Source organism: Sander vitreus, chromosome 21 (genome assembly GCF_031162955.1).
Source record: "Sander vitreus isolate 19-12246 chromosome 21, sanVit1, whole genome shotgun sequence".
Lineage (NCBI taxonomy): Eukaryota > Metazoa > Chordata > Actinopteri > Perciformes > Percidae > Sander > Sander vitreus.
The window spans coordinates 8003231-8029474 of record NC_135875.1 but is presented as its reverse complement, the minus strand read 5'-3'; the positions used below and the strand labels follow the sequence as shown (position 1 = coordinate 8029474).

The window sequence follows — 26244 nt, the reverse complement described above, 5'->3', positions numbered from 1 at the left end:
ACTATAATTTATAAAGTCCCAACAATTCTAGTAATTCCACAAAAAGCAAGCATTTAGTGCGACAGTGGCGAGGAAAAACTCCCTTTTAGGAAGAAACCTCGGACAGACCCAGGCTCTTGGTAGGCGGTGTCTGACGGTGCCGGTTGGGGATGTGATGAAAAGTGGCAATAAATAGTCCCAATAAAGATAATGGAACAGTGACTAGAAAATGGTAGTCGTAGTATCATTTAATGTAGGCTTCTCTGCATGTGTTACAGTCTGTTTTGTAACTGTGTGTCTTTACATGTGGAGACTTACACCCTCTAACCTTTAGTCACCGGTGTCAAATAAGTTGCGAGCAAGCTGTGAATCCACATTAAGTCCTCTTTCAGATGGATGAATGCTCCACCTGCCTTTCCCTTAGTTTGATTGTTACCTTCAATCTCATCTGCCTTGAGAGTGAAACAAAGGCCTGATATATACCCCTGCTTGTCCCCCCTCCTCTGTTAACCAATTACAATGTCAATCCCTGCTGTGCACTGTGGGAGGGGTTTTCTCATTTCAGACAGGGGCCATTCATTCAGCCCAGCCCTCGTCCGCTCACATCAAAGGACAGCAGCACAGAGTGGATCTGGTCTTACAGCAGGAACACACACTTGGCTGATAACACACACACAAACTCACCGCTGCAGATATGATGCATGTTGCTTTCCTCCTCCTGATCATCTTCACAGGTAAGACTTTGGTCTGTATGAGTATGTTTGAAGTGTGTTTATGTGTTTGAACCACAGAGAAATAAAAATGTTCACATTTTTGTTATGCCGTGACTTCTCTCGTTTCTCTGCTTCACGCTGCTGTTTATTTCTTTTACCCTTTTTGAGGCTCAACATAGAAAAAAATATATCCGGTAAAATCAACAATAAACTACAAAAAACTATAGTAGGTTATACCAAAGACAATTTAACATCACTTAAAGTTATGTGTTGTATAATAAAAAGATTAGCATCCACACATTACAAACAAATGAAATAAAAAAAGCTGTACTTAGTTTTAAGACAAAACTCTCTGATAACTTTTTGAATGAAGATGGTGCATCCTCTAAGAAAGTGTGCAGTTACCAGGACGTGGTGGACTACCTGAACCTGACCACAGATAACGGTGCGTTTAAACTGACCCGACCCGTTCTGGATTACAAACACTCCACTATGGTGGAGCTGGACATCATCCTGTATGCCATCCTGGCTGTGGTAGGTGCTATATGATTCATCTGCTAAATGTTGCCATGTAGTTGATCTGTTCTGACTGTGTGTGTGTGTGTGTGTGTGTGTGTGTATGTCTATTCCCAGATTGAGAAAACACAAACTTTTGTTCCTTTCATCTGGGTAACAATGGTGAGTTTTGATTTTATTTAAATGCAAAATGTCTCTTCTTTTCACCTGTGCCTCTCAACTAACACACAAAATCTGGCTACAACTCACTCATCTCTTATCTTTCTGGTAATTCATTCACCTTTATTTTTCTGCAGATGTGGAACAATGAACGCATCTCATGGGACCCGGCTCAGTTTTGTGGAATCACTCATATTTCAGTTCCTAGAGAAATGCTCTGGAGACCAGACCTCTTTATCTATGAGATGTGAGCCTGCAGCACACACAGACACACAGTAGTTTATGGGAAGATATGCAAAAACTCAAATCTGATTTTAAAGGTACGAGTTAGATGAGATGATACCACTCTTATACTGTATTTGAGAGCCAGTTAGTTTAGCTTAGCATAAAGACTTAAAACAGGGAGAAACAGCGAACCTTACTCTGTCAAAGGTTAGACAAAAAAAAAAAACGCCAGCACCTCTATATCTATTTATCGGCCGTCTGGTCAGTGTGTCTGCAGCTTTGCTCACTGATTTACACTCATAAAGTCAGTTTAATTTATGAGTGTAAAAAAAGACAACTTGTGGATTCACGACTTATGTGCCAGACCACTTGGCTGAGAGCTTAGCTTTTCCTAGCTAGCTGTTTCCCCCTGTGGTATTTATGCTAAGCTAACAGGCTGCTGGCTGTAGCTTAATATTTATCATACATACAGGCATGAACGTGGTATTAATCTTCTCATCTAACACTCGGCAAGAAAGCAAACAAGCTCATTTCCCAAAATGTCTGTCGAAGTATTCCTTTAAATGTAAGGTAGAAACTGCATTGTCATCTACAAAAACAGGAATGAAAGAGAACTTAAAGGGAAACTGAATTGGACGAGGAAACTAAATCAAGAAGTTGAAATTAGTTAACTAAAAGTAAAACAGACAAGGGGTAAACGGAGAATAAACATTTAAAATGATTGGAATGAATGCAGTAAACTAAATCAAAAAGAAAGGAAAGGTTTGGTAAAGAATGAGAGGAATTACTTTATTAGTCTCGCATTGCCAGACCTTCTTCCACAGCACTGTGAAGGAGGGTCTGGCTAGTCCACACAGCATTCCAGGATGGGAGAAAACGTCCTCTGGTTTATTGGCATTTCTTTAAACCAATCACAGTTGTCATGGCGGCGCTAAGCTCTGCACGGAACTGCTGTAAAATGGCCTTGGGAAGGAACTTGTTTTGGTTGAATGTGTACGTTCAAAAGTTGTTTTAGTCGTGCGAGAGAAAACTCAGATTGGACAGATAGTCTAGCTAGCTGTCTGGATTTACCCTGCAGAGATCTGAGGAGCAGTTAACCATAGTCCTCAGAAATCCACCAGAGTTTAGAATTCCAACACAAAGAAAGCGAAAGGTAACGGACAACGGCGAAAAGACATGCATACGGCGGAATTTCCTGCGGCACCGGAGCAATACTGGAAGTGGAACGTCGAGGATATAGACTACTTTGTTGTGATCATACATTTTGTAGCTGTTCAACGTTGAGCAATTTAATACCTTGATATCTGCTGATGCTACACACCCTGTTGGTAAATGATGTCACTGTGTACTCACTCAAGTACCCACTTTCATTAAAGCAAACACATTATCCTGAGGTGGTGACAGGAGAAGCTCCATCTTCTATTCATTCAGTTCATGATAAATGTGAAATAATATGTGGTTTGAATGCTCCACAAACATGACATGAAAAGATTGCGTGTGTTTTTGTCTCAGGATACAGAAGGATGACTCCCCTCACAATCCGTACATGTACGTGTCCTATGATGGGACAATCATTTCTGAAGAGGACATGAAGGTGGTCAGCACCTGTAAGATGGATGTCCACAAGTTCCCCTTCGACACACAGAGATGTAACATCACTATTGGATCTGCAATACACTATGGTGAGGGAGGGAGTGTATGTATGTGACTGTCTGCAGGGAAGTCAGTTTTTACTTCCACCTTTTCACTCAAACTTTCTCCCTCTCTCCTCAGTTAATGAGATCCGTCTCCTTCCTTCCTCCAACTCGTCTCGAGCCACGCAGTTTTCCCGAGAGGTGATGAAAAGTCAGGGAGAGTGGGAATTCCTCCAACTGTCCATCGCCAGCTACAATTTCACCTTCGACGATAGACAGTGGGAAAACCTCATATACACTGTACGTATATGTGTATATATATATGTATATGTGTGTATATATATATATATATATATATATATATATATATATATATTTTCTTGTTTTAGTATTCGTATTTAATGCGGGCTCTTGCATTATTTAATTCATACTCTTGAGTTTCTTAATTTGTGTTCTTGCATTAATAAATTGGGTTCCCAAAACAGGACATAATCTTGTTCTCTGGGGGAGGGTGGGAGTAGGGGTATATATATATATATATATATATGTGTTAGAAAACAAGTAAAGTCAATGATTAGACATTTAGACGATTAGAAGTTATTGGCTGGAAGCCTCTTCCCACTGCTGTGGGTGGCAGAGAAAGAGAGCGCTCTGGATAGCTCCCTCGCTGCGCCAAGCAAGAGGATCAGCACCTTGGAGAGCGCCACAATGCACAGTCCTGTCTCTTAATTCATAATCTTGAGTTACTTAATTGTGCTCCTAAAATTGGGTGTGCAAATTTACAGAGAATAATTAAAACAATATTGTCAGTTTAAAAGACCCCTAAAGCTGCAGTGGTTAAAAGGCAAAAAAAACCCCACCAGAATTTAAAGTAGAGTGAGACCTCTTCCTACAGCCCACCCTGTCCCCTCTCTATTGCACAGGTAATAGGAATGCTCTTTCTCTCTGAAATGACCTCCAAAGTCTTTCGTCAAGGCTAGATTATCTACTTTATTGTTTTTTCCACAGACCACTTGAATTACAATGTGCTGATAGTTAAGTATGTAATTTTTGCCCAACGCTGCCAAAAATAAAGTGCCTACCACAGCTTTAAATGAATGCTCTGGAATTTAATAATGTGTGCTCTTTATTTATTAGTATGCAAATTAACAAAACATAACGTTGTATGAATTACTAATTGCTATGCATGAATTAAGTAATATGACACCACAAATTAGGTAACTCAAGGGCAAAGAAGATTTTTTTTACATGTACTCCTGACACAGTTCTTATTAGGTTTCTAAATCCAGATATGTCATAATGTCTGTTTTTCTCCATCTAGTTTGACCTTTGAACCCGTTTTTTCCAAGGGGGTAAGCCTCTCTCCACAACGCGTACCTCCTATGGCGCCATTTAGATGCTAACAAGCCATCACCCGTCGTTAGCATTCCATTGACTGCCATTCATTTTGACGTCACTTTGACAGCGAATAACTTTACATCTGAAGCGTTTAAAGACTTTATTTGTCCATTGTTTATTTATAAAGAAACACGACAATGTATAAAAGGCTCCATTACCTTGTACCTCACGTTATGGCTCCGTAGCAGACGTTTTTGTAAAAATAGGCTAACGATTGTGTCATAACCACGTGACTTACTGTCGCATAGTAGAGGAATTACCGTATAGTACAGGAGAAGCTCGCTTTCAGACAGGTTGCTCACGTCACATTTACGTCGTTTCTCTCAGTTGGAGGCTGTGCAGTAACGCTCAGCCATCACCGGAAAAGTGCTTCTAATGGCCTTCACTGGTCTCCGTCCAGAGCAACAGGATCTGTTGGTCCATTTATTTTACTGTCTATGTGTTTTTCCTAGTTCACCATGAAGAGGAGGCCCCTCCTCCATGTCATCAACTTCCTGTTGCCTATCCTGTTCTTCCTGAGTCTGGACCTCGCCTCCTACTTCATCGCAGACCATCGAGGAGAGAAGCTGGGCTTCAAAGTCACCGTGCTGCTGGCCATCTCTGTCCTGCTGCTCATCCTGAATGACATCCTGCCCTCCATGTCCAACAAGACTCCACTCATAGGTACTGACTCCCGCTTTAAGGCCATATTGATAACTGGATTATGAATAATACAGTCAAGAGCTCTAGAAACCAAAACAAAAAGTAGTTAATGCCTGTTTTCTCCTCTCAGCAACCTACTGCATTGTGATTTTTGCTCTGATGCTGCTCAGCTTGCTGGAGACGATCTTGGTTACGTATCTTATGGAGAAAGACTCTGTGTCCCGGGAAGAGCTCAGGCTGAGGGACAAACAGGAGAAAGTGAAAATCGATAACTGTAATGCAGGTGAGACACAGATCACAGATTAATAGGATGCTCCATGAAGGGAAATGTTCTGGCTACTGATTCTAGTTTAAATCTATAATTTTAAAGAGCCCCTATTATGCTCCTTTTCAGCGTCATATTTGTACTCTTGGGCTCTACTAGAATAGGTTTACATGCTTTGATGTTCAAAAAACATATGTGTCTCATACTGCCCATTGCTGCAGCTCCTCTGCCTGAAACACTAGGCTTGTTGGAGATGAGCCAGTTCTGCGTAGAATTGATTACCGGCGATCGCCGCCCAATGAATGCCGGTTAGAGTTGTGTCCGACTTGATCTCGACTTGCTCTGACGTCATGCACACGTGGGCAACGATAACCTCACGAAATCAAGCTTTTCACCGACTGCAAGACCCAGGCGGACTCAGGGCATGCTGGGAAACGCCGGCCTCTCAGCTGATCTAACAGCTGATTGGTTTCAGAATCGACTCAACATGATGACGTTTTATATAAACTTTCTTTTATTTTGAATTGGAGGGATTTTAACTGATATTTGTCTGATTTAAAGGCTTATTCTGTACAAACCACATGTTGTTTGTCTGGTAGTTACTTTTAGAAGTCAGAGAGACTAAATCTGTTCAGATTACGGATCATCTACAGTGTGTTGTTAATTAAAATCAGCAAGAGATTGCATGTAGAGCATTTTGAGAGCTACTCTGTCATAATTAAAACAACTGGAGACTGTGTACAAGCTGATATATGGGTCTGATAACATTTTATTAAATCGGAATCAGACCACAGTGTTTCTGTGACTTCCTGTTCAGCCTGAAGGCTGCTGGAATCGGCTGGAAACTGTCCGACTCGACAGATTTTTGTCACCGCCCCCGGCTGCTGCCGCCTGCTCTCGACCACTTTACAGGCGAGGCGCTGTTCATCTCGAACGAGCCTACTCTGTCTGCGCTCTTGGCCCGCCTTCCTGAAGAGCCCAGTCTGCTCTGATTGGTCAGCTGGCCCACTCTGTTGTGATTGGTCAACCAAATTTAAACAAGCCACTGTGTTTGCTCAGGCAGCACCAATAGGCAGCACATGGCTGGCTTTCTCAATCAATGACATCACTAATTGAAGAATTTTAATATGGGCGAGCCGTTTTCAGGCAGTTGAGAAAAAAATGCTGTCTGTGGAAGAGAACGCTCCATTTGGAGTGAAATGTGTTTTTGTGTACTTTATACATCTATTACATACACAAAAAAAAACGATATAACACACTAAAAGATGGGAAAAATCTAAAAAAGCATAATAGGGGATCTTTAAAGGCCTTAAAATAAAATTTTCTCCTTGACCTATTTCTAGTATATTAATCCAAATTGGGTTTGCTTATGTTTCCACTGTTGATCATATCTGATCAAGTCTCGATGATGGAGATTGACCTGGTTTTCAACAGTTACAGTCTCATTAACTATAACCTGGAATGTTTTTTTCTTTTCATATTTAATCACAAAAAGGTAATAAAATAGAATAACACGTAGATCTAAAACTATGTTTTCCAGTGCTTTTTAAGTGCAGCACAATTGTGAATCTTATTTCCGACGTAGTCACTTTTGTGACAGACCTGCTGTGTGTTTTCAGAGGAGAAAAGACTAACTGGCTGTTTATGCATCTGTACAGCGTCTGACGGTGAGAAACAGCATGAACTGCTGCCGGTGGCTGAAGAGGTACAGACATTATGAGTTCAGATAAAGCATTATTATCACAAGATAGGTGTACAAAATCGTGTAGTTTCTCGTGTGTAATCATGCAAGATCTTGATGTCATTACACACTCAAATCTATTGTCTTAACAGGTAAAAAGTATGGCAAGATGACTTCCTTTTCCTTTAATTGTAATTGAATGCAGTGGTATAGCGCTGTAAAACTCTCCTTTACACCCTGTAATTCTTCTCTCTGTATTCAAACTGTTATTTGAATCAATAGTTTCTTTCTAATAATACACTTAATAGAATTGATGCTAGAATATTAATTCTATTAGCCAATAAATGGGTTTCCATCCACCGGTTTTCATGCAAACTTTCAGTTTGTACATCTAAAAACCTGAGTTGAAATGCGGAAAACATTTTTTACCCTTGGCTGAAGTGGGAAAGTTTGTGTATTAAAAACAATAAATGCAAAAGTGCAATGGAAACGTCAGATCTGTGTGAAGCGAAGTGAAATGAGGAGACTGATATGTTCCTCAAATGAATAAATGCAACAAACATAAATGCAATATGTCCATCATGTTTTCCACATGGTCATCATTGGGTTCTTAATTCTGCATCTGGTTGCAGTCTCTTCATCTGCAATGGTTTAACGGCACCCAAATGGAAAATTAGCACCAACAGCCGTTTATCTCAATGAACCAACTCCTATTCCTAATATTCTCTTAACAGTAGTGGATGGAGACATGCATTCAATCCCATTTTCTTTTTTTCAAATTCTATATAAAACATTGTGCTATGTTTGTGTGGAAACCTGACTAGATCAAGCTAAGATTTTTAGAAAGATTATTATTGATATATATAAAAAAATCGTTAAGAAGATCAGTTTGAAATTACACTATATTTACTCATCACTTAAGGGCATTATGTTTTTTATATACAGTACCAATGTTTGGGCTGCAGATTCATCTCCCCTCTGTGGAGATGGAAGCTTCAGTCAACATTGTTGTAATAACATGGCAAAACTCAACATAATTACATGCTTTTAACAACCTAAGATGCCCGATTTAACCTGTTACAAGCTATAAGTTGGTCTGTTAAGAACTAAATACCCTGCGTGATAACGAGAGGTGATTTTGTCCACCTTGCTTGCTATACATTATCAGTCTCAGTGGGAGAAAAAAGCCACTCTAACATGTCTGTGACTCATGATGTGTGCAGGTTAACAACAGCATTCAGCCACAAGAGTCTCATGTGTTACTGCTGATCCTGGAGGAGCTCAAGGAGCTGCAGAAAACTCTGAATCTGCACCTCCGCTGCAGACAGGAAGTAGGAAAATCTGGCCACTGGGCCGCAAAAATTAACAGAGCTTTCTTCATTTTCTACGTCACCACTGTGTCACTGTTTCTAGTCCTCATCTTTATTGAATGGAACACTTAGAAATGTAGAATAATACCTTGTAATGCCTCGGTTTCTGTATTGTACTTTTATGTCAACACGTGATGGAAAAAGTTTACTGTAGAATCTACAAGTGTCGTGTTGTGCTATATAAGCAAACGTTCTGTATTTACAGCAGCTTGGTGTGGTCTATTTTATGAAGTAAAGATGAGATAACATTTCCACAGTTGAAGGTGAAGTTACACAATCCTGTAGATGTGTGCTGCTGAAATGTATACTGTCGATAAAAGCTTTGTTTGTTTTTGAAATTAAGGAAACATTACTGCAGAAGACAGTTTAATGCAGGGACTTTTAATATTGATTATTATATATGATTGTATAAAAATGTGTCGTGAATAATCATTTTTCGTTCACAGCCACATATACCAGAATAAAGTAGTAAAAGAGAAGAGAAAACCAATGGCAAAATGTGGATTTGACCTGAAAATGTTTTATGATAAATAAACGCACTTACCATCCACTGGAGAGAAGAAAAAAAGTCTTCATTGTCCACCGATACATCCATAGCTGCAATGACGTTTAAGCCCACAAAAGGTTGATCTAATTGTATAAATGAAGGTGCAGCTGTGTCTGGTGATGTACCTCGATGTGGTCACGACCACCTCCCAAAATCTTGTGTGCAAAACGAATAGAGACAAATCCAATCTAATTTAATCCAATCAGGACAATCGATTGTAAGAGATTAAAGAGGAAACTTCACTGCCTCGAATTCAAATCCTTCCCTGACCTCGCTGATGTCATATTTTTTACTCTGTAATACTTCACTTTATCTCTCCGCTCAGAGAAACAGATCTATCCCTTCTGTCCTGTTTCTGTCTACTGTGAGTGTACAGCTCATCTGTCATTTAGACTTTAAACCAATTTTGTCCATCCCCACCAGCCTGATATAGCCTCTATGTTACTCTATATACTCATCATCAGAAAGGAGGATCTGGTGTTATTGCATCGCTTAGAAACGAGCAGACAAAGACACCTGCACTCTCATGACTCAGGCTGCCTATAAAAAGTCCCCTCAGGACTTTTACATGTTTTATTGTTTCACCACATCGAATCACAGTGGATGTTATTTTTCTAGGCCATACTAGCGGGCAATGTTGATCTGTCCGTCCACCACTTTGGTCAAATATCTCAACATCTATTGGATGGATTGGTAGACAGACATTCATGTTCCCCAGAGGATTAATCCTAATAACTTCGATGATCTTCTAGCACCACCAGCAGGTAAAAGTTTTCACTTATCCTGTCAGATAGCTCAACATCTTCTTGATGGTTTGGTATAAGATTTCATACAGATGTTCGTGGTTCCCAGATGATGTGTCTGATGACTGTTTTGATCTCCTGACTTTTCTATTTGTGGTTTTGAGCCTCAACAACTATTTGATGGCTTACCGTGGAATGTTGTACTTTTAACATTCTATAATCACCAAGCTTATAATTTGGCGGTTGAATGTTTGTGTGCCACTTACGGTGAGTGAAAGCTAAATATTACGCTTTGTAGAAAAATTGCAAATACATTCAGAAGTATAACTCAATTAACAGTGAGTTTCTGAGTCAATTTTGGATGAATTTGATTTTTTATTAATGGTCAGTCGGTCAGTGCATCACTTGTGTCTGGACTCTACATCTTTTGGATAGATTGCCAGAATTTGGTACAGGCATTCATGTTCCCCTCAGGATCAACTGTAATAACTTTGGTGATGCCTAATCCTTTTCAGGTCAAAGTATCAATGTGTTCAATACCTTGGTTTATGACCAAACACCTGACCTGAATACCTTACCAGACCTTCCCCGCCGACCTGTTCCCACTTTCCTTATCAGCCCTGCAGATATTTAATAAGCTGTTTTTACTCATTTCTTGCCAGATTATGAAAATTGTCATAATTGCTTTATCATTTAAGCCTTTTATTTCAAGCCTCTAAACCCTGCACCCTACACCCTGGACCCTGTAATATAAATGTATTGTAATTTAATCAACAGCATCCTCTGGCTGTGTCTTTGTGCCACCACAAGGTGGTGAGCTCTACCTGCAAACAGCCTTGAATTTTCACTTCTTTTTTTTAATAGTACTGGTCTTTTCCAGTACGAGTGAGATCAGAGTTGAAAATTGATATAAAGCAAAGATTTCACTTTAATGACAGCACTTTAATGACAGCTCCAAAATGATTTTTTTGCCTCCAAATGCAAAGTTGGATCTAACTACACTGTATAACCCATAGCCTTACACCCTAATATGATGGTTGTGTCAATTCAATAAAGAATGTCACATTTATTATAATTAATCATCAATTATACATGACAGTAGGAAAATGATCCACATCAACAACATGTTTATGTTTATTTTTTTCCACACACATAGATACAAATCACATTGAAGAAATACATGATACATGTGAGGGTGTGGTGGAAACCTGTATTGGCTTATGAAAAAAACAAAGGACATACTAAAGGTAAAATGTAGACAAACAAAATCACCACATTTTAAGTATGTGTTCAAAGGTTTCATTTAAAATAAGTGTAGAATTATATTTAAGAATAAAAAAGAGAGAGCAAATGCAGAGAAACAGAAGTTATTGCCATATTTAGAGTATACACAACAGTTTCTGAGAGCGACCCTTTTTTCCCAAATCAAAAGTTTTTGACAGCAGCATTATCAAAATAACGCGTTCATTTCGATTAATTAATCTGAGAAAAAATACTTTCTTAAAAAGTATCGGTTCAGGCACCGTTAATTATGCATGCGATTCATTTCGATTAATTAATCACAGAGTATGTAATTAATTAGATTACATTTTTTAATCGATTGACAGCCCTGATTATGATATGATCTGATCGTGCGCTTTCACTTTACGCACGAGCAGATCAGTTTCTTCTCCTGAAAAGCTCTACTTCCTGCTTAGCAAATCCGCCATCATAATAGCAATGCGCCAAGGTACAAACGTGCCTGGCTTTTAAAGGGAATGGGAGATGACACTGATTGGTTAATTGCATGTAACGCCCAAAACACACCTATGATTAATTAAGACACTAAGTACAACCCTTTTGAACCATGCGCCTGGCGCACTGACCCTTTTTTCCGCCGTTTAACTAGCAAAAGTGGATTCGTACACGCCCTAAACGCACCTGCGCCAGGCACTTCACGCCGTGCGCTTAGATCGTTAAAATAGGGCCAGCCTGTCTAGTTGGGTCAGTATTCATACTGTGTTACTACTAAGTTGCAGTAACTGTACTTACTTTAACCATCAATCATCATTACAGCATATTGTTATCTCCACTAGGGCCCTCCCCGCCTCTTGGTCCTCCACTGAAAGAGCACTGAGGGATGCTATGATGACCACTGTGGGAGTGAAAGCTGTCTCCGGAAGGCTGTCAGACCAATAAATGATAGTTGATTCAATTGCCCAGCCCTCTTCCAGTATGAAGCAGATGTATAATTACAGCATCAGACAACAGACACATTAACTGTACAGACAACGACTCACTGGATTGCAGTCATGATGCTTACTGGTTTCCTCTTTCTGCTCTTCCTCACAGGTAAGCTTGGACAGTGTTCAGCATGATGCGTTCAGGTGTATCCTGAGTAATGTCCTGCAGGTTGGATAAAGGCTTAACTTTTTTACTGAGCATTCCCATGGCTTGTTAATTTAAATACAATGCAATTGTATGCATGTTGTATTTTGAACGTTAAGAGTAAACCAATTAGATGTGGTGACCTTCACAGTTAATAATTGCATGAAGGAATGAAAGAAGACTTTTAGTCTGAAGCACTGAAGTATTTCCCATTTCCTTCCGTTGATAACTTTCCAGAGTAATACCAAATGTACAAAATACAAAAAACACAAGAGAAAGTTATCATATCAATATTTTAAAATACAATTTTCAAAAAGATAGCTTATTATAGGAACACTAAAAGACACAAAACAGTGTTGTGGGAGAATCTTTTCTGACATAAATAGATTTTTTAACTCAAATTGTGCCTTGATTTGAACAACATGCATTTGGATGACAAATTGCAGATTGATCTTAGACGGCTAGCCCCATTAAAACGTAAATTAATGCACTAATGCTCACATTTAAAATCATTACAATTTAAAAATCATTAGTGGACTGATGGGATAAAACCCCAACGCCAACGCCCATCTCATAATAGCCTTTCACTGACCACAATTACTGGATCTTACTGCAGATATTTTTGATCTAGTTTTCAAGGTTTTATAATAAATTCAGAGGCAGTGGATAACTACCCACAAAGACTGTTTGTCATTTCTTCTAAATTATACATTTAAGAGCGCATACAACATGAGAAGTTCTAATTTAATCTAGAAGAAAAGTTAATAAGAGCATGTTTTCTTATGGAGAATGTGTCTTGATGTTCCTCCTCTAGATGGGGTGTACCCGGAGCGTAACTGCAGTTATCAGGATGTTTTAAACCACCTGAACCTGAACAAAAACAATGAGCTGTACTCCATGTCCCGGCCCGTAAAAAACTACAAACACCCCACACAGGTGTCCCTGGAAGTACTACTCTACGCCATTCTGGATGTGGTAAGTGGTTCATACTTTGTTTGTCAAATTTGAAAATGATAAACAAAATGTATATTGGTTTTATTTGTCAGAATAGACCATGTCCACTTTAAATATTACTTTCAGTTATTTGAATTGGTTGTCAAGTTATTTTAGCAAACAGCGATAACTCTTGAGCATATTGGGAAATTGCAACAAAATCGATGGTATTAATCTACAAAGGTGGACTGCAGTAAATACAGAATTGTGAAATGTAGAAAAAAGATTTAAAATATTCCAGTCCTGGAAATGCAAACTGTGTAAAAAACATTTAGATCTGTTTGAATGCCTTCATTTTATGCCTTTTCTGTGTATGGGCTCCATGAGAGGTGTCTAGTTTAGATTTGACATAACTTGTGTTGCTCTGGCTAGAAAACTCACATGTTTTTGTTTACAGGTTGAGAAAGACCAGAAATTCATTCCTTATGTTTGGACTGTCATGGTGAGTTCTGTCAGTAAATTGTAGACTCTCAGAAAGATTGAACGTTTGTTGGGAAATGTTTTTCTTATTTGTCATCACCTAATTTGTGTGTCTCTCTCTCTCTCTCTCTCTCTCTCTGTCTGCCTTTTTAATGATCCTGTTTTTCTGCCTTGTTTTCCTCTCTGTAGAGGTGGCACAATGAATACATTTCCTGGGATCCAAATGAGTTTTGTGGAATTAATAATGTTTCCCTCCCTACTGAACTTTTGTGGAAGCCAGATCTCACTATTGAAGAAATGTAAGTGTGAATGTATTTACACACACACACACACACACACACACACACACACACACACACACACACACACACACACACACACACACACACACACACACACACACACACACACACACAGGTTTGTGGCACTATCTTTGTGGGGACCAGTCATTGACATAATGCATTCCCTAGCCCCTTACCCTAACCTTAACCATCACAACTAAATGCCTAACCTTAACCCTTACCCTCACCCTAACCATAACCTAATTCTATCCCTAATCCTACAACCAAGTCTTAACCCTCAAACAGCCCTTTAAATTTGGGGGGTCCAGCATTTTGGCCCCACAAAGCTGTCGGGACTCCACAAGTATACTGGACTCCTGGTTTTTAGACCCCACAAATATAGTTAAACAAGCACACACACACACACACACACACACACACACACACACACACACACACACACACACACACACACACTTGTATGCACAAAAAAGAGCTAAGAAAAAAAATGAGTTGAATTGTGGCAAGACTTTAAAAGACTTCACATTTGGCTAAAGTGAATGACTCTAGAAAACATCAGGCATGCAGATTACAGTTTGCGCTACTTGTCTATTGTTGTTGATACGTGTCAGTATAAACTAATTTCACTTTGCAGGAAAAATCAATAATTTAATTAAAATTACATTTATTAATTCACATTAAGCTGCGTACATAAAAACAATGTGTGAGTTAAACATAGTGAGGCATACATACACTGAGTTTGGGAAAAATAGAGCACTAGTAATGGATCGATATTAGTGCTTTTTTTTTAAAAGTGCGCTGAAGGGATTGCCATCATGTGTGTTTCTGTGTTCACATGTCTCCGTGTGTTCTCATACAGGACAGAGAAAGACAAAGCCCCTCCGAGTCCTTATCTCACCATCAATGATAAAGGTGATGTTGAAGTCCAGAACGATCAGGTGCTGGTCAGCACCTGCAGGATGCAAATTTACAAATTCCCCTTTGACATTCAGAGCTGCAACCTCTCCTTCAAGTCTGTCGTACACACGGGTGAGAGCGGGATGAGTTGTGTTTATAAGAGTTTATTGTGACGTGCAAGTTGAGTGCAAGTTTGGTGCACCAAGTGAGAGGGGACCAATGTCGGGTGCTAATGCATAACATAATTGGTGTGTGACAGTGAAGGAAAATATGTAGACAGAAAAATTATCTTTTCACAAAACCAATCAAATCTTTTCATTTTGCATAAATCAGTAACATCCCCGTCTTATCATTGGCTGGCACTGACAGTGACACTGACACCATATTTATGCTGTATTTTCATTTACAGTAATAGAGAGTGGGGGTTCTGGCTACCGGTCTCCACCACACACCACCAGATTCCACCACTTATCATCCATTCCTTTCTTGTTATCTCACCTAAAACAACCTTACAGTTCTTGTATCTTCCACCTCAGCAAGGGACATTCGGCTCCAGCCAAGCGACAACTCTTCAGAGGCCACAGAGTGGTCTCGTGAGGTGATGCGGACCCAGTACGAATGGCTGTTCATTGACATGATAGTTACGGCCAACAATGCCAGCGATATGGTCAACCAAGACGTCGTCATTTACACTGTACGTATAACTAGATACAGATGTACACAGGAAGAAAGTACTTGTGTCATCAAGCTCTTTATTTAGTTACAGATTTAAGTAGCTTCCTTTTTTCTTTTATTTCTTCTTTCTTTCTTTCTATACTTTTTCTTTCCCTATTTTTTCCTTCCTTCCCCCATCCTGTCCTGTCAAACTACTTTTTCTTATTACTCTCCTGTTTTTTTTCCTCCTTCTTCCTCTTTACCCCCCTTATTTCCTTCCTTATTTTCATTCTTTGGCTGATCTGAAAATCTAAAAATCCACCTTGCAGCTCTCCTTTTTCTCAAGTGTTTTTTCTTCACTACATGTTACTGTTTTTACTCCAGTAAACATTTGAGTGCACTGTACTTTTACTTATGTTGCTTCTTTTGACAAGGGAGACGAGCACATTGGTGCAGATGACCTTGTTACCTGTACATAGTTTTTTAAGCTGCCTTTCTCAGATGTGCAGGAGTAGGAACATCAACCATCTGACACAAACATCATTTCACAGATCACTATGAAGAGGCGGTCTGTGCTCTACATTGTCAACTTCTTGGCACCCATCCTGTTCTTCATATGTCTGGACTTGGCCTCCTTCCTGATCTCGGACAGCGGGGGTGAGAAGCTCAGCTTCAAGGTCACCGTGCTGCTTGCTGTCACTGTGTTACAGCTCATTCTGAATGAAATTCTGCCTTCCTCGTCAAACAGGATTCCTCTTATAGGTAAAGAAGCTCAGAGTCATTCCTTTTTCTGTACTTGATATGAGCAGAACAAGCACATATACTGAGTCAATGAGTAGTGGTTTGTCTGCATTAATGATGCTGCCTGCCCCTCCCAGCCCTCTACTGCATTGGGATTTTTGCTCTGATGCTACTGAGCCTCCTGGAGACAATTGTGGTGATGCATCTGATGGAGAAAGACTCTGCATACCAAGACAATGACGCAGATAAAGACCAAAGCTTGAGTGAGGACTGTAACAAACAACGCAAGGCCAACCTCCACAACTGTCACGGAGGTAAGACCTGGGGCCAGTTGCACCTGCTGTTCATCAGTCCCAAAGTAGCCTAGTTACGTATAACTAAAGTGTCCTTAGTAGTTACTGGCCTTATGTAGAGATAAGTTGTTGTAAATTATTTTACAGTTAATATCTCCCATGTGTAACTGTTGTAGAGCTATAAACCAACTAATAAACTAATAGCCCTGTTTAATAATTATGTAAATTAGGAAGAATTTAAATACCTAAATTACAAAACGCCATGCCAGTTACTTTAGAACATATGACCAAACAACGTTCGTAGGAAGGATTTTACACACAAACCTAGAAATGATTTTGTAAAAAAACTGGTGCAACTCAATCTGGGGGCATAGAAGATGTTTTTCTATTTATTTTGCTGTTATAATGTCTTACTGTTATGATGTCTTATTTTATTTCAAATGCATACGTGCTTGGTAATTGTATTATTTTAAATTTGGGAAACACTGTCCTTTCAGAGGAGCACAAATGGGCTGAATGTGCGTGTATTTATGATGTGTCTACTAGCGAAACTCCATGTGAACTGCTGCCTGTGGCCAAAGAGGTTAGAACCGGGTTGCATTTAATCACAATGGACACACAATGCTAAATCTAAGTGTATTGTTATCAGCTGATAATGTTGTCCATAATTGTGTAAACCAGTCTACTAAAATATATTTGCAGGACAACAGCAGCAAACTAATAGAGTATCATGCCTTGGAGAAACTCTCTGATGAGCTGAGGGAGATGGAGAAAACACTGTCCCTGCACCTCAACAACAGGAAGGAAGAGGAGAAGCCCGGCTACTGGACCAAAGTGGCTAAAAAAGTCAACAGAGTTTTCTTTATTTTCTATGTAACATTGGTCACTCTGTTTTTAATAATAATCTTTTTACAATGGAGCAATGCAGAGGGGAGCATTGCTACATAATGAAAACAGGATTGATTAACTGTTTTCTTTGTTATGACTAGCTATACCCACAGCTTATAATTTAATTTCCATCTCCTCCAGTCTTTTTTTTCTTTTTTAGCTTAATACGTACCTGGTCTTCACTGGTATGTACTGTTTGCAGGAAATAGCACACCTGTGCACTTTGAGTTCAACACTCACAGCTCTCTCCTCCCCCTTCTACTTGGCTTTTGTGTATTATCTAGTTACAATCCTTAAAGGTTAAGGTTGTTCTTGCAATGCATGTTTTTGCTCTTACCTGAAGTACTATTTATCAATCTACATTGTTTTGGTGTGAGTTGCCCAATGTTGGAAATATCCGCCGAAGAGAGATCTGCCTTCTCTCGAAAATAATGGAACTACCGTATTTTCCGGACTATAAGTCGCACTTTTTTTCATACTTTGGCTGGTCCTGCGACTTATAGTCAGGTGCGACTTATATATCAAAATATATATAATTTAACATGTTTTTAAATGTTATTTCATGCTGAAAACATTACCGTCTACAGCCGCGAGAGGCGCTCTAGGCTTGTGACAACTATATGCTGCTCCTAAAGACACCTGAGAAAGAAAAGAAACTGCAGGCGACTGCAGGTAGTAAAATACGCAGCCGAAAACGGTAATCGAGCAGCAGAACAAAAGTTTGGAGTGAGTGAGAAACTTGTTAGGGACTGGCGAAAAGGTTAGTCTTACTGCAATGAAGAAAACAAAGAAAGCTAGTCGCGCGCTGAAATCCAGATGGCCAGAGCTGGAGGAACGAGTCCACAGATGGGTGCTTGAACAACGTGCTGCTGGGAGAGGCTCGTCAACAGTGCAGTTACGTTACGTTAACATACCGGACACCTACCGTATTCAGCCCCTTGTTCTGTGTGCTATTGTGTAGTTTAATAACTTGCCTTTCCAGATTAAATGTCTGTTCTTGGTCTTGGATTTTGTGAAATAAATTTCTAAATAAATGCGACTTATAGTCCAGTGCGACTTATATATGTTTTTTTCCTCTTCATGACGCATTTTTTGACTGATGCGACTTATACTCCGGAGCGACTTATAGTCCGGAAAATACGGTAGATGACACTTGGCTTCTGGTGCTCAAGTGCCAAAAAATACATTTGAAAAATTCAACAGCAAGGTCTCTCTCCAGAAATCCTGAACCGGTTACTCCAGATAATTTACAGACTTGGTTGTTTCATTTATTTTCTTTGTACCAACCGCATCACAATGCCGAAAGAAGCATACTTATGGACCAGATGCAGGGCTGGATTAACAATTTCATGTGCCCTGGGCAGCAAGACTCAAGGGCCCCTCCCTGCCCCAAAACAACAATCGCAAAGTCGCTATCATCAAGAGCATATAGCCTATACTTCCATAATAACAAATCAGGCTTCTGCATGGCTCAGTGGAGATGCATGTATGTCCAATAGCCTCAGCATGAAGTGCATTCAAGAGACAGAACAGATGCACAAATGTTTAACATAAGTTTTTACAATGGATCTTTCACAGAACTTGGTGGCTACAGAGTAATTATTAAATGTTTCAATATGTAGCCAATCAATTATCTTTTGACTGTAACAGTGAAATAAAGCAGACAGCTAGGGAAGCCTTAACTTAAAACCAGAAATTATTTCTAAAAAGCTAAAATGTGAAATTACCACATCATCATCATGAAGCAGGCAATTATTGTGTATGGAGTAAAAGTAAACCTACACTGTTGCATGTAGTTCAAAGTCAAGATCATGTTTATTGTTTCAGAATCAACTATGTTGATGCACTACTATATATTCTTATTATTTTATTTTAACAAATGGGTCTTACAACTGGCCTCTTCCTCCCTGTCATCTTCCTCCTCCTGATCACTCTCTGCCTCTGTCCCTCTCTCTGAATCTGCAGCCTCCTCTTCATCCCTCACAGTCAATTCTTCCTTTCCCTTTTCTCTTTCACTTATTTCTGCATCTCCTTCTGTGGTCTTCTCCTGCTCTGACCCGCCTGGTCTCTCCAGTTTACTGCCTTCTCCTTCTTCATTCCCCTCCTTCCCTTCCTCCTATGCACTACTCAGAATTTGAATACAAATGATCGGTCTCAGCAAGCACTGTGTAGTGTGTTGTAACGTAACGCCACCGAAATGGCGATCCTCTGTAAACGTTATGAATTCAAACATGCCAGTTTGTAATATTTTGTATTATGCTGTTCTTGTCTTTACTAAAATCAAAACGAATCAAAGGGTAGAATGCTCTTACAAATCACAAGGGAGCGATTTGACTTGTGGCTAACGTAATAGACGTGCTGTTGTTGATGCTGACTCGCCTTTAGCATACATTACATTCATTACAAATGTAACTTTAAATTAAACGTGTGTTTAAACTTCACCTGGGGAAACTGACTTCACTTTCAGAGGCTCAGTGGGGCAGCTCAGTCGCTCCAGTCTTTGCCGGGATGCAGGGCCACCACACCGCAGCAGACTCGCTGTGACAGACCGTGGTAAAGTTAGTTTTATATTGGACGTTAGCTATTCGACACATTCGAAAAATCTATTATGCAGTTTAACCTTCCAATATAAAACCCACTTTATCACGGTCTGTGACAGCTCGTCCTCTCCTCGCCATTCGCAGAGTTTGCGGGGAGGCAAGGGGAGCACTGCCCCCCCTGGCGGCTGAAGCGGGTAATTACATTGTTTCAAAAATGAATAGAATAATTACTTCTGGCATGACCAGACATTTTATAAATATTTCAAATAACACAAAACAACTAAATGGTGGTAGGTAATACATCTGATTTCATATAGGCCTACTGCTTTAGTAAAAAAAATTTTTTTTCAGGGCTCTGGCTCTCACCTGAGACCATTGTCGACGCATATGCAGGACGCAAAAAACGGATCTACTGATCGCTGTGGATTTTTTTTCTTCGTGTAATTGGATTACGGCAAAATACGGATCTTTTTTCTTTACGTGTCTTAACGTTTTATGGTGTGATTGCGCTTCATTTCCGCGTTTGGAGAGGCATCTCAACAGACTGTAGGTCGAACACTGATTGTTCCGATGTTCGTGCTTGTGACATGGCGAGATGTAAACATTAATGGTGTCCTCCTCGGCTGAACTGTAGCGTTAGCTAGCTTGTGGAGATTAGTTAATAGCTAACCGATACTGCAAGCTCACCTAACTACCTGTTGCCTGTGTCCACTTGCAGCTTGGTGCCATTTTATAGTACATCTAATGTACATATGGATTTATTGCAAATGAGCCAAGCATTGCAAATATAAAGTCACATGGCAACATTGGTAAGGCATTCAGTTGCATCATTGTCAACAACACTGCCAGTACTGCAGCTTTCAGACAACGGACACTGGCTCCCACCTGGAACTATCCTAACTGCTGCTTGTGATTGCGCTAAGCTCTGTTAAGCCTACTACACACCGAGCCGATAATCGGCCGTCGTACAGTCTGGCGAGGTCAGTTACTCAAGTCTGTTCGGTGTGTTCCGTGCCGTCGTCCGTCCGAGGGGCCGTCGGTGTTCATTTTGGCCGATTTGACATGTATAATGGGCGGGGCGGGCACTGCCGGCAGTCGGACTCAAATGACCCATCTGATTGGTAGAGTGCTAACCCAGAAACGGGGAGCGGAATGAGCGTGACTAGAGTCTCTCAAAATCTGACGAAAATCTTTTAAACTGACTTTTGTCGATCTGAAATGAAGACAGATTCAGCAACTGCATGGCCTATTTCTCGCTTAAAATGTTTTCAGAAACACGTTTCGGTGAACTATTTTAGTACAATATGAGATCGTATTCTGAACAAGCCGCCATGACAGTCTGTCTTTGAATTTCCGGAGAAACCAGACCCACGTGACGCGTTCGTCCAATCAGCGGTTTTCATTTTTGGGCGACAATACAGATTAGCGCCGCCTGCTGTTTTTGCCGCTTTGGTGTGTTCCGAGGCACTTTTTTGACCAACTCAGGTAGACTGATCAGTCCAACTGCCTTTTCTGCCTTTTCTGCCGTCTGGTCTGTGTGTCTGGGCCTTTAGAGCCCTGAGCACTTAACAGGGGTTTCATCACATTTTGCTCTGCTGGCAGATGTGAAATCATAAAAGCCTTGTTTTCCATTTACTTGTTTTGGCAAAGCTGATGAGGAAATATGTATTTGGCTGTTCAGATATTTAGTCCTTTTGTAAATTGCAACTACTGTTGTTTGCATGTTTTATGTAGTGTTACTTCTACATCAAACACATACTGTATGTAGAATGAACTAGTCTGGTTGTATTGTAAATTCTTCTATTGTAATTATAGTACACTAATATGAGATATAGTGTTTACATGTCTTTAGGGTGTAATATGCACGATCTGTATGTATCACAGGTTGTCTAGATTCTTGCAAGACACTTGAAGATAACGTTTTATGTACGTTATTGGCTTTGAAAACATATCAGGCTCTTCTATCTATCTATCTATCTATCTATCTATCTATATATATATATATATATATATATATATATATATATATATATATATATATATATGCATTTGCATTTGCATTGAAGCTACATTGGGTATTTGCATGATAGAATAAAAGTCCTGTCATCTGGTTCTGAAAACATGTATCAGACTTTAAAATGCTGAAATAAACACTTTCAGACAAACTTTGTTCTTTCTTTTTCTTTGTATGTCTGTATGTTAACATATGTGGATTACAGTATACAGATCAGTGACAAAGCAAAAGCTAAATAAATGGCTGCAGATACTTACATGCAGGGTATTGGTCACAAAAGGCATCCATCCATCCATCCATCTTCCTCCGCTTATCCGGTATCGGGTCGCGGGGGTAGCAGCTCCAGCAGGGGACCCCAAACTTCCCTTTCCAGAGCCACATTAACCAGCTCCGACTGGAGGATCCTGAGGCGTTCTCAGGCCAGGTTGGAGATATAATCCCTCCACCTAGTCCTGGGTCTTCCCCGAGGCCTCCTCCCAGCTGGACGTGCCTGGAACACCTCCCTAGGGAGGCGCCCAGGGGGCATCCTTACCAGATGCCTGAACCACCTCAACTGGCTCCTTTCGACGCGAAGGAGCAGCGGATCTACTCGGAGCTCCTCACGGATGACTGAGCTTCTCACCCTATCTCTAAGGGAGACGCCAGCTACCCTCCTGAGGAAACCCATTTCGGCCGCTTGTACCCTGGATCTTGTTCTTTCGGTCATGACCCAGCCTTCATGACCATAGGTGAGGGTAGGAACAAAAACTGACCGGTAGATTGAGAGCTTTGCCTTCTGGCTCAGCTCTCTTTTCGTCACAACGGTGCGATAAATTGAATGTAATACCGCACCCGCTGCGCCGATTCTCCGACCAATCTCCCGCTCCATTGTCTCCTCACTCGCAAACAAGACCCCAAGGTACTTGAACTCCTTCACTTGGGGTAAGGACTCATTCCCAGCTGGAGAAGACACTCCATCGGTTTCCTGCTGAGAACCATGGCCTCCAATTTAGAGGTGCTGATCCTCATCCAAGCTGCTTCACACTTGGCTGCGAACTGATCCAGTGAGTGCTGAAGGTCACAGGCCGATGATGCCATTAGGACCACATCATCTGCAAAAAGCAGCGATGAGATCCCCAGCCCACCGAACTGCAACCCCTCTCCACCCCGACTACGCCTCGATATCCTGTCCATAAATACTACAAACAGGATTGGTGACAAAACGCAGCCCTGGCGGAGGCCAACTCTCACCTGAAACGAGTCCGACTTACTGCCGAGAACCCGGACACAGCTCTCGCTTTGGTCGTACAGAGATTGGATGGCCCTGAGAAGGGAGGGACCCCCTCACCCCGTACTCCCACAGCACCTCCCACAGTATCTCCCGGGGTACCCGGTCATACGCCTTCTCCAGAGGGCCTGGGGCTTTGCCACTGTGGAGTTGTTTAACTACCTCAGCAACTTCCACCAGGGAAATTGACGACAATCTACCATCATCCTCCAGCTCTGCCTCTACCATAGAGGGCGTATTAGTTGGATTTAGGAGTTCCTCAAAGTGCTCCTTCCACCGCCCTATTACCTCCTCAGTCACCAGCGACCCATCCTTACTGTACCCTGCTTGGAAGGTTTCCCGCTTCCCCCTCTTGAGGTGGCGAACGGTTTTCCAGAAGCACCTTGGTGCCAACCGAAAGTCCTTCTCCATGTCTTCTCCGAACTTCTCCCACACCCGCTGCTTTGCCTCTTTCACGGCAGAGGCTGCAGCCCTTCGGGCCCTTTGGTACCTTGCAACTGCCTCCGGAGTCCTCTGAGATAACATATCCCGGAAAGACTCCTTCTTCAGTCGGACAGCTTCCCTGACCACCGGTGTCCACCACGGTGTTCGTGGGTTACCGCCCCTTGAGGCACCTAAGACCCTAAGACCACAGCTCCTCGCCGCAGCTTCAGCAATGGAAACTTTGAACATTGTCCACTCGGGTTCAATGCCCCCAGCCTTCACAGGGATGCACGAAAAACTCCACCGGAGGTGTGAGTTGAAAGTCTGTCAGACAGGGGCCTCCTTCAGACGTTCCCAATTTACCTGCACTACCCGTTTGGGTTTACCAGGTCTGTCCAGAGTCTTCCCCCACCCCCTGACCCAACTCACCACCAGATGGTGATCGGTTGACAGCTCCGCCCCTCTCTTCACCCGAGTGTCCAAAACATATGGCCTCAGATCAGATGAAACGATAATAAAATCGATCATTGACCTTTGGCCTAGGGTGCTCTGGTACCAAGTACACTTATGAGCATTCCTATGTTCGAACATGGTGTTCATTATAGACAATCCATGACTAGCATAGAAGTCCAACAACAAACAACCACTCTGGTTTAGATCAGGGAGGCTGTTCCTCCCAATCACGCCTCTCCATGTGTCTCCATCATTGCCCAAGTGCGCGTTGAAGTCCCTCAGCAGAACTATGGAGTCCCCCACTGGAGCCCCATGCAGGACTCCACTCAAGGTCTCCAAGAAGGCCGAATACTCCGAACTCTTGTTTGGTGCATATGCACAAACAACAGTCAGAGTTTCCCCCCCCACAACCCGCAGGCGTAGGGAGGCGACCCTTTCGTCCACCGGGTTAAACTCCAACGTAGCGGCGCTCAGCCGGGGGCTTGTGAGTATCCCCACACCCGCCCGGTGCCTCACACCCTGGGCAACTCCGGAGAAGAAAAGAGTCCAATCCCTATCCAGGAGTATGGTTCCAGAACCAAGACTGTGCGTAGAGATAAGCCCCACCAGATCTAACCGGTAGCGCTCCACCTCCCGCACAAGTTCCGGCTCCTTCCCCCACAGAGAGGTGACATTCCACGTCCCCAGAGCCAGCCTCTGCTGCCCGGGTCTGGTCCGTCGAGGCCCCTGACCTTCACTGCCACCCGTGTGGCAGCGCACCCGACCCCAGCGGTTCCTCCCACAGGTGGTGGGCCCATGGGATGGAGAGATGTATGCCACATAGCTTTTTCGGGCTGTGCCAGACACTCCATCTGGGCCTGGCTCCAGACGGGGGCTTCCTCCGGGCAGGGTCACTCCATCTCTTCTTCGGTCACTCATAGGGTTTTTGAACCATTCTTTGTCTGACCCCTCACCTGAGACCACTTTGCCTTGGGAGACCCTACCAGGAGCACAAAGCTCCAGACAACACAGCCATCAGGTTCATAGGAACACACAAACCTCTCCACCATGATAAGGTGATGGTTCACAAAAGGCAAGGCAGCTTAATTTGTATAGCACATTTATATATAATTAATAAAATTAATATATAATGTAATAATTATATCACGTGTTTTCTTCTGAGAAAATGCTTTGCTTCGGCCTATATTATGCCATGATGTTTTCATTTGAAAAACACACACACACACACACACACACACACACACACACACACACACACACACACACACACACACACGTTATGACAGTTGTGATGACCAGTGTTTTTTTGTCACTTGTGAGGACCACATATTTCACATGGACACAGGATAACATTTTACTTTGCCAAATTGTGGTGTGCTTGGTAGTAAATGTTATTTCCATATTTTTCATTTTTATCTCTGTATGTTCAATAAGTGGACTCACTGGTGATTGCAGCATGTCTGAAATTCACTTTGTGTTTGAAGTTGCTGTGAGATCCACTGAGGGAGTGACTATTGTCTAATGATGGATGTATGTAGAAAACACACCTAAAGTAGCAAGCTGAGAGCCACCGCTGACTGACATTAATTTTCTATAGAGTTGCGAATTGGGAGTTATACCAGACCTCAAAATCCCTTTCATTTTCTGCATAGACAACATTAGCACTTTTGAGGCTTGAAATTGCTTGAATAATCTGTACAAACTAAAATTTAGATGTGTCCAAAACTTTGGTTTATGACCAAATATTGTATGCAGTTATAGATGAATGAGATGAGAGTATATCCAGTTGTTTCTCACCCCTTGTTTGCTCATCCCCATAAATAGTATGTGTGGGACGCAGGAATTTTTTTTACCCCAAAGGTATTGTAAACAACCATTGTAAATGGGTCTGAGGTGTGATTGGGGAACCGGTAGCTCCTTCCACCTCCCAATGTATCCAAAAGCGCTGATTATGAGGAACATGATGTTTGGTGGGAAAAAAAAGAGGGCAAGAAATGAACTGTGCCCTGGAACGGATGGGAAAGCTTGGCGCTGTAACCCTCAATCACACCTGAGATTAGTTGTAGATTGTAAATGCTTGACATAAGAATCCTTTCAGATGCAGCGCAGACATTATCTAC

The 26244-nt window shown here is 41.4% G+C and overlaps 2 protein-coding genes across 2 annotated transcripts; both read left to right on the top strand.

The window, feature by feature from the left end:
- The first annotated feature begins 673 nt into the window (after positions 1-673).
- LOC144536080 (5-hydroxytryptamine receptor 3A-like) lies at positions 674-9069 on the top strand. Its single transcript, XM_078279012.1, has 10 exons — positions 674-713; positions 1066-1226; positions 1326-1370; positions 1505-1614; positions 3105-3274; positions 3366-3526; positions 5077-5287; positions 5397-5549; positions 7151-7236; positions 8436-9069. The coding sequence occupies exons 1-10, from the start codon at positions 674-676 to the stop codon at positions 8652-8654; spliced, it is 1356 nt and encodes a 451-aa protein (XP_078135138.1). The 3' UTR covers positions 8655-9069.
- A 3094-nt stretch (positions 9070-12163) lies between these two features.
- Positions 12164-19971, top strand: LOC144536689 (5-hydroxytryptamine receptor 3A-like). The gene is made up of 12 exons (XM_078279952.1): positions 12164-12203; positions 13009-13214; positions 13630-13674; positions 13842-13951; positions 14814-14983; positions 15388-15545; positions 16057-16267; positions 16384-16560; positions 17037-17122; positions 17242-17385; positions 17588-17612; positions 19895-19971. The coding sequence occupies exons 1-12, from the start codon at positions 12164-12166 to the stop codon at positions 19969-19971; spliced, it is 1449 nt and encodes a 482-aa protein (XP_078136078.1).
- The last annotated feature ends 6273 nt before the right edge of the window (positions 19972-26244 follow it).

Coding starts and splice junctions, on each gene's coding strand:
- LOC144536080 (XM_078279012.1), top strand. CDS start 674: ATGATGCATGTTGCTTTCCTCCTCCTGATCATCTTCACAG. Junction 3,275..3,365: donor TGGATCTGCAATACACTATG/GTGAGGGAGGGA, acceptor CTCTCTCCTCAG/TTAATGAGATCCGTCTCCTT. Junction 5,288..5,396: donor CAACAAGACTCCACTCATAG/GTACTGACTCCC, acceptor TTCTCCTCTCAG/CAACCTACTGCATTGTGATT.
- LOC144536689 (XM_078279952.1), top strand. CDS start 12,164: ATGATGCTTACTGGTTTCCTCTTTCTGCTCTTCCTCACAG. Junction 12,204..13,008: donor CTTTCTGCTCTTCCTCACAG/GTAAGCTTGGAC, acceptor AAAGTTAATAAG/AGCATGTTTTCTTATGGAGA. Junction 13,952..14,813: donor GATCTCACTATTGAAGAAAT/GTAAGTGTGAAT, acceptor GTTCTCATACAG/GACAGAGAAAGACAAAGCCC.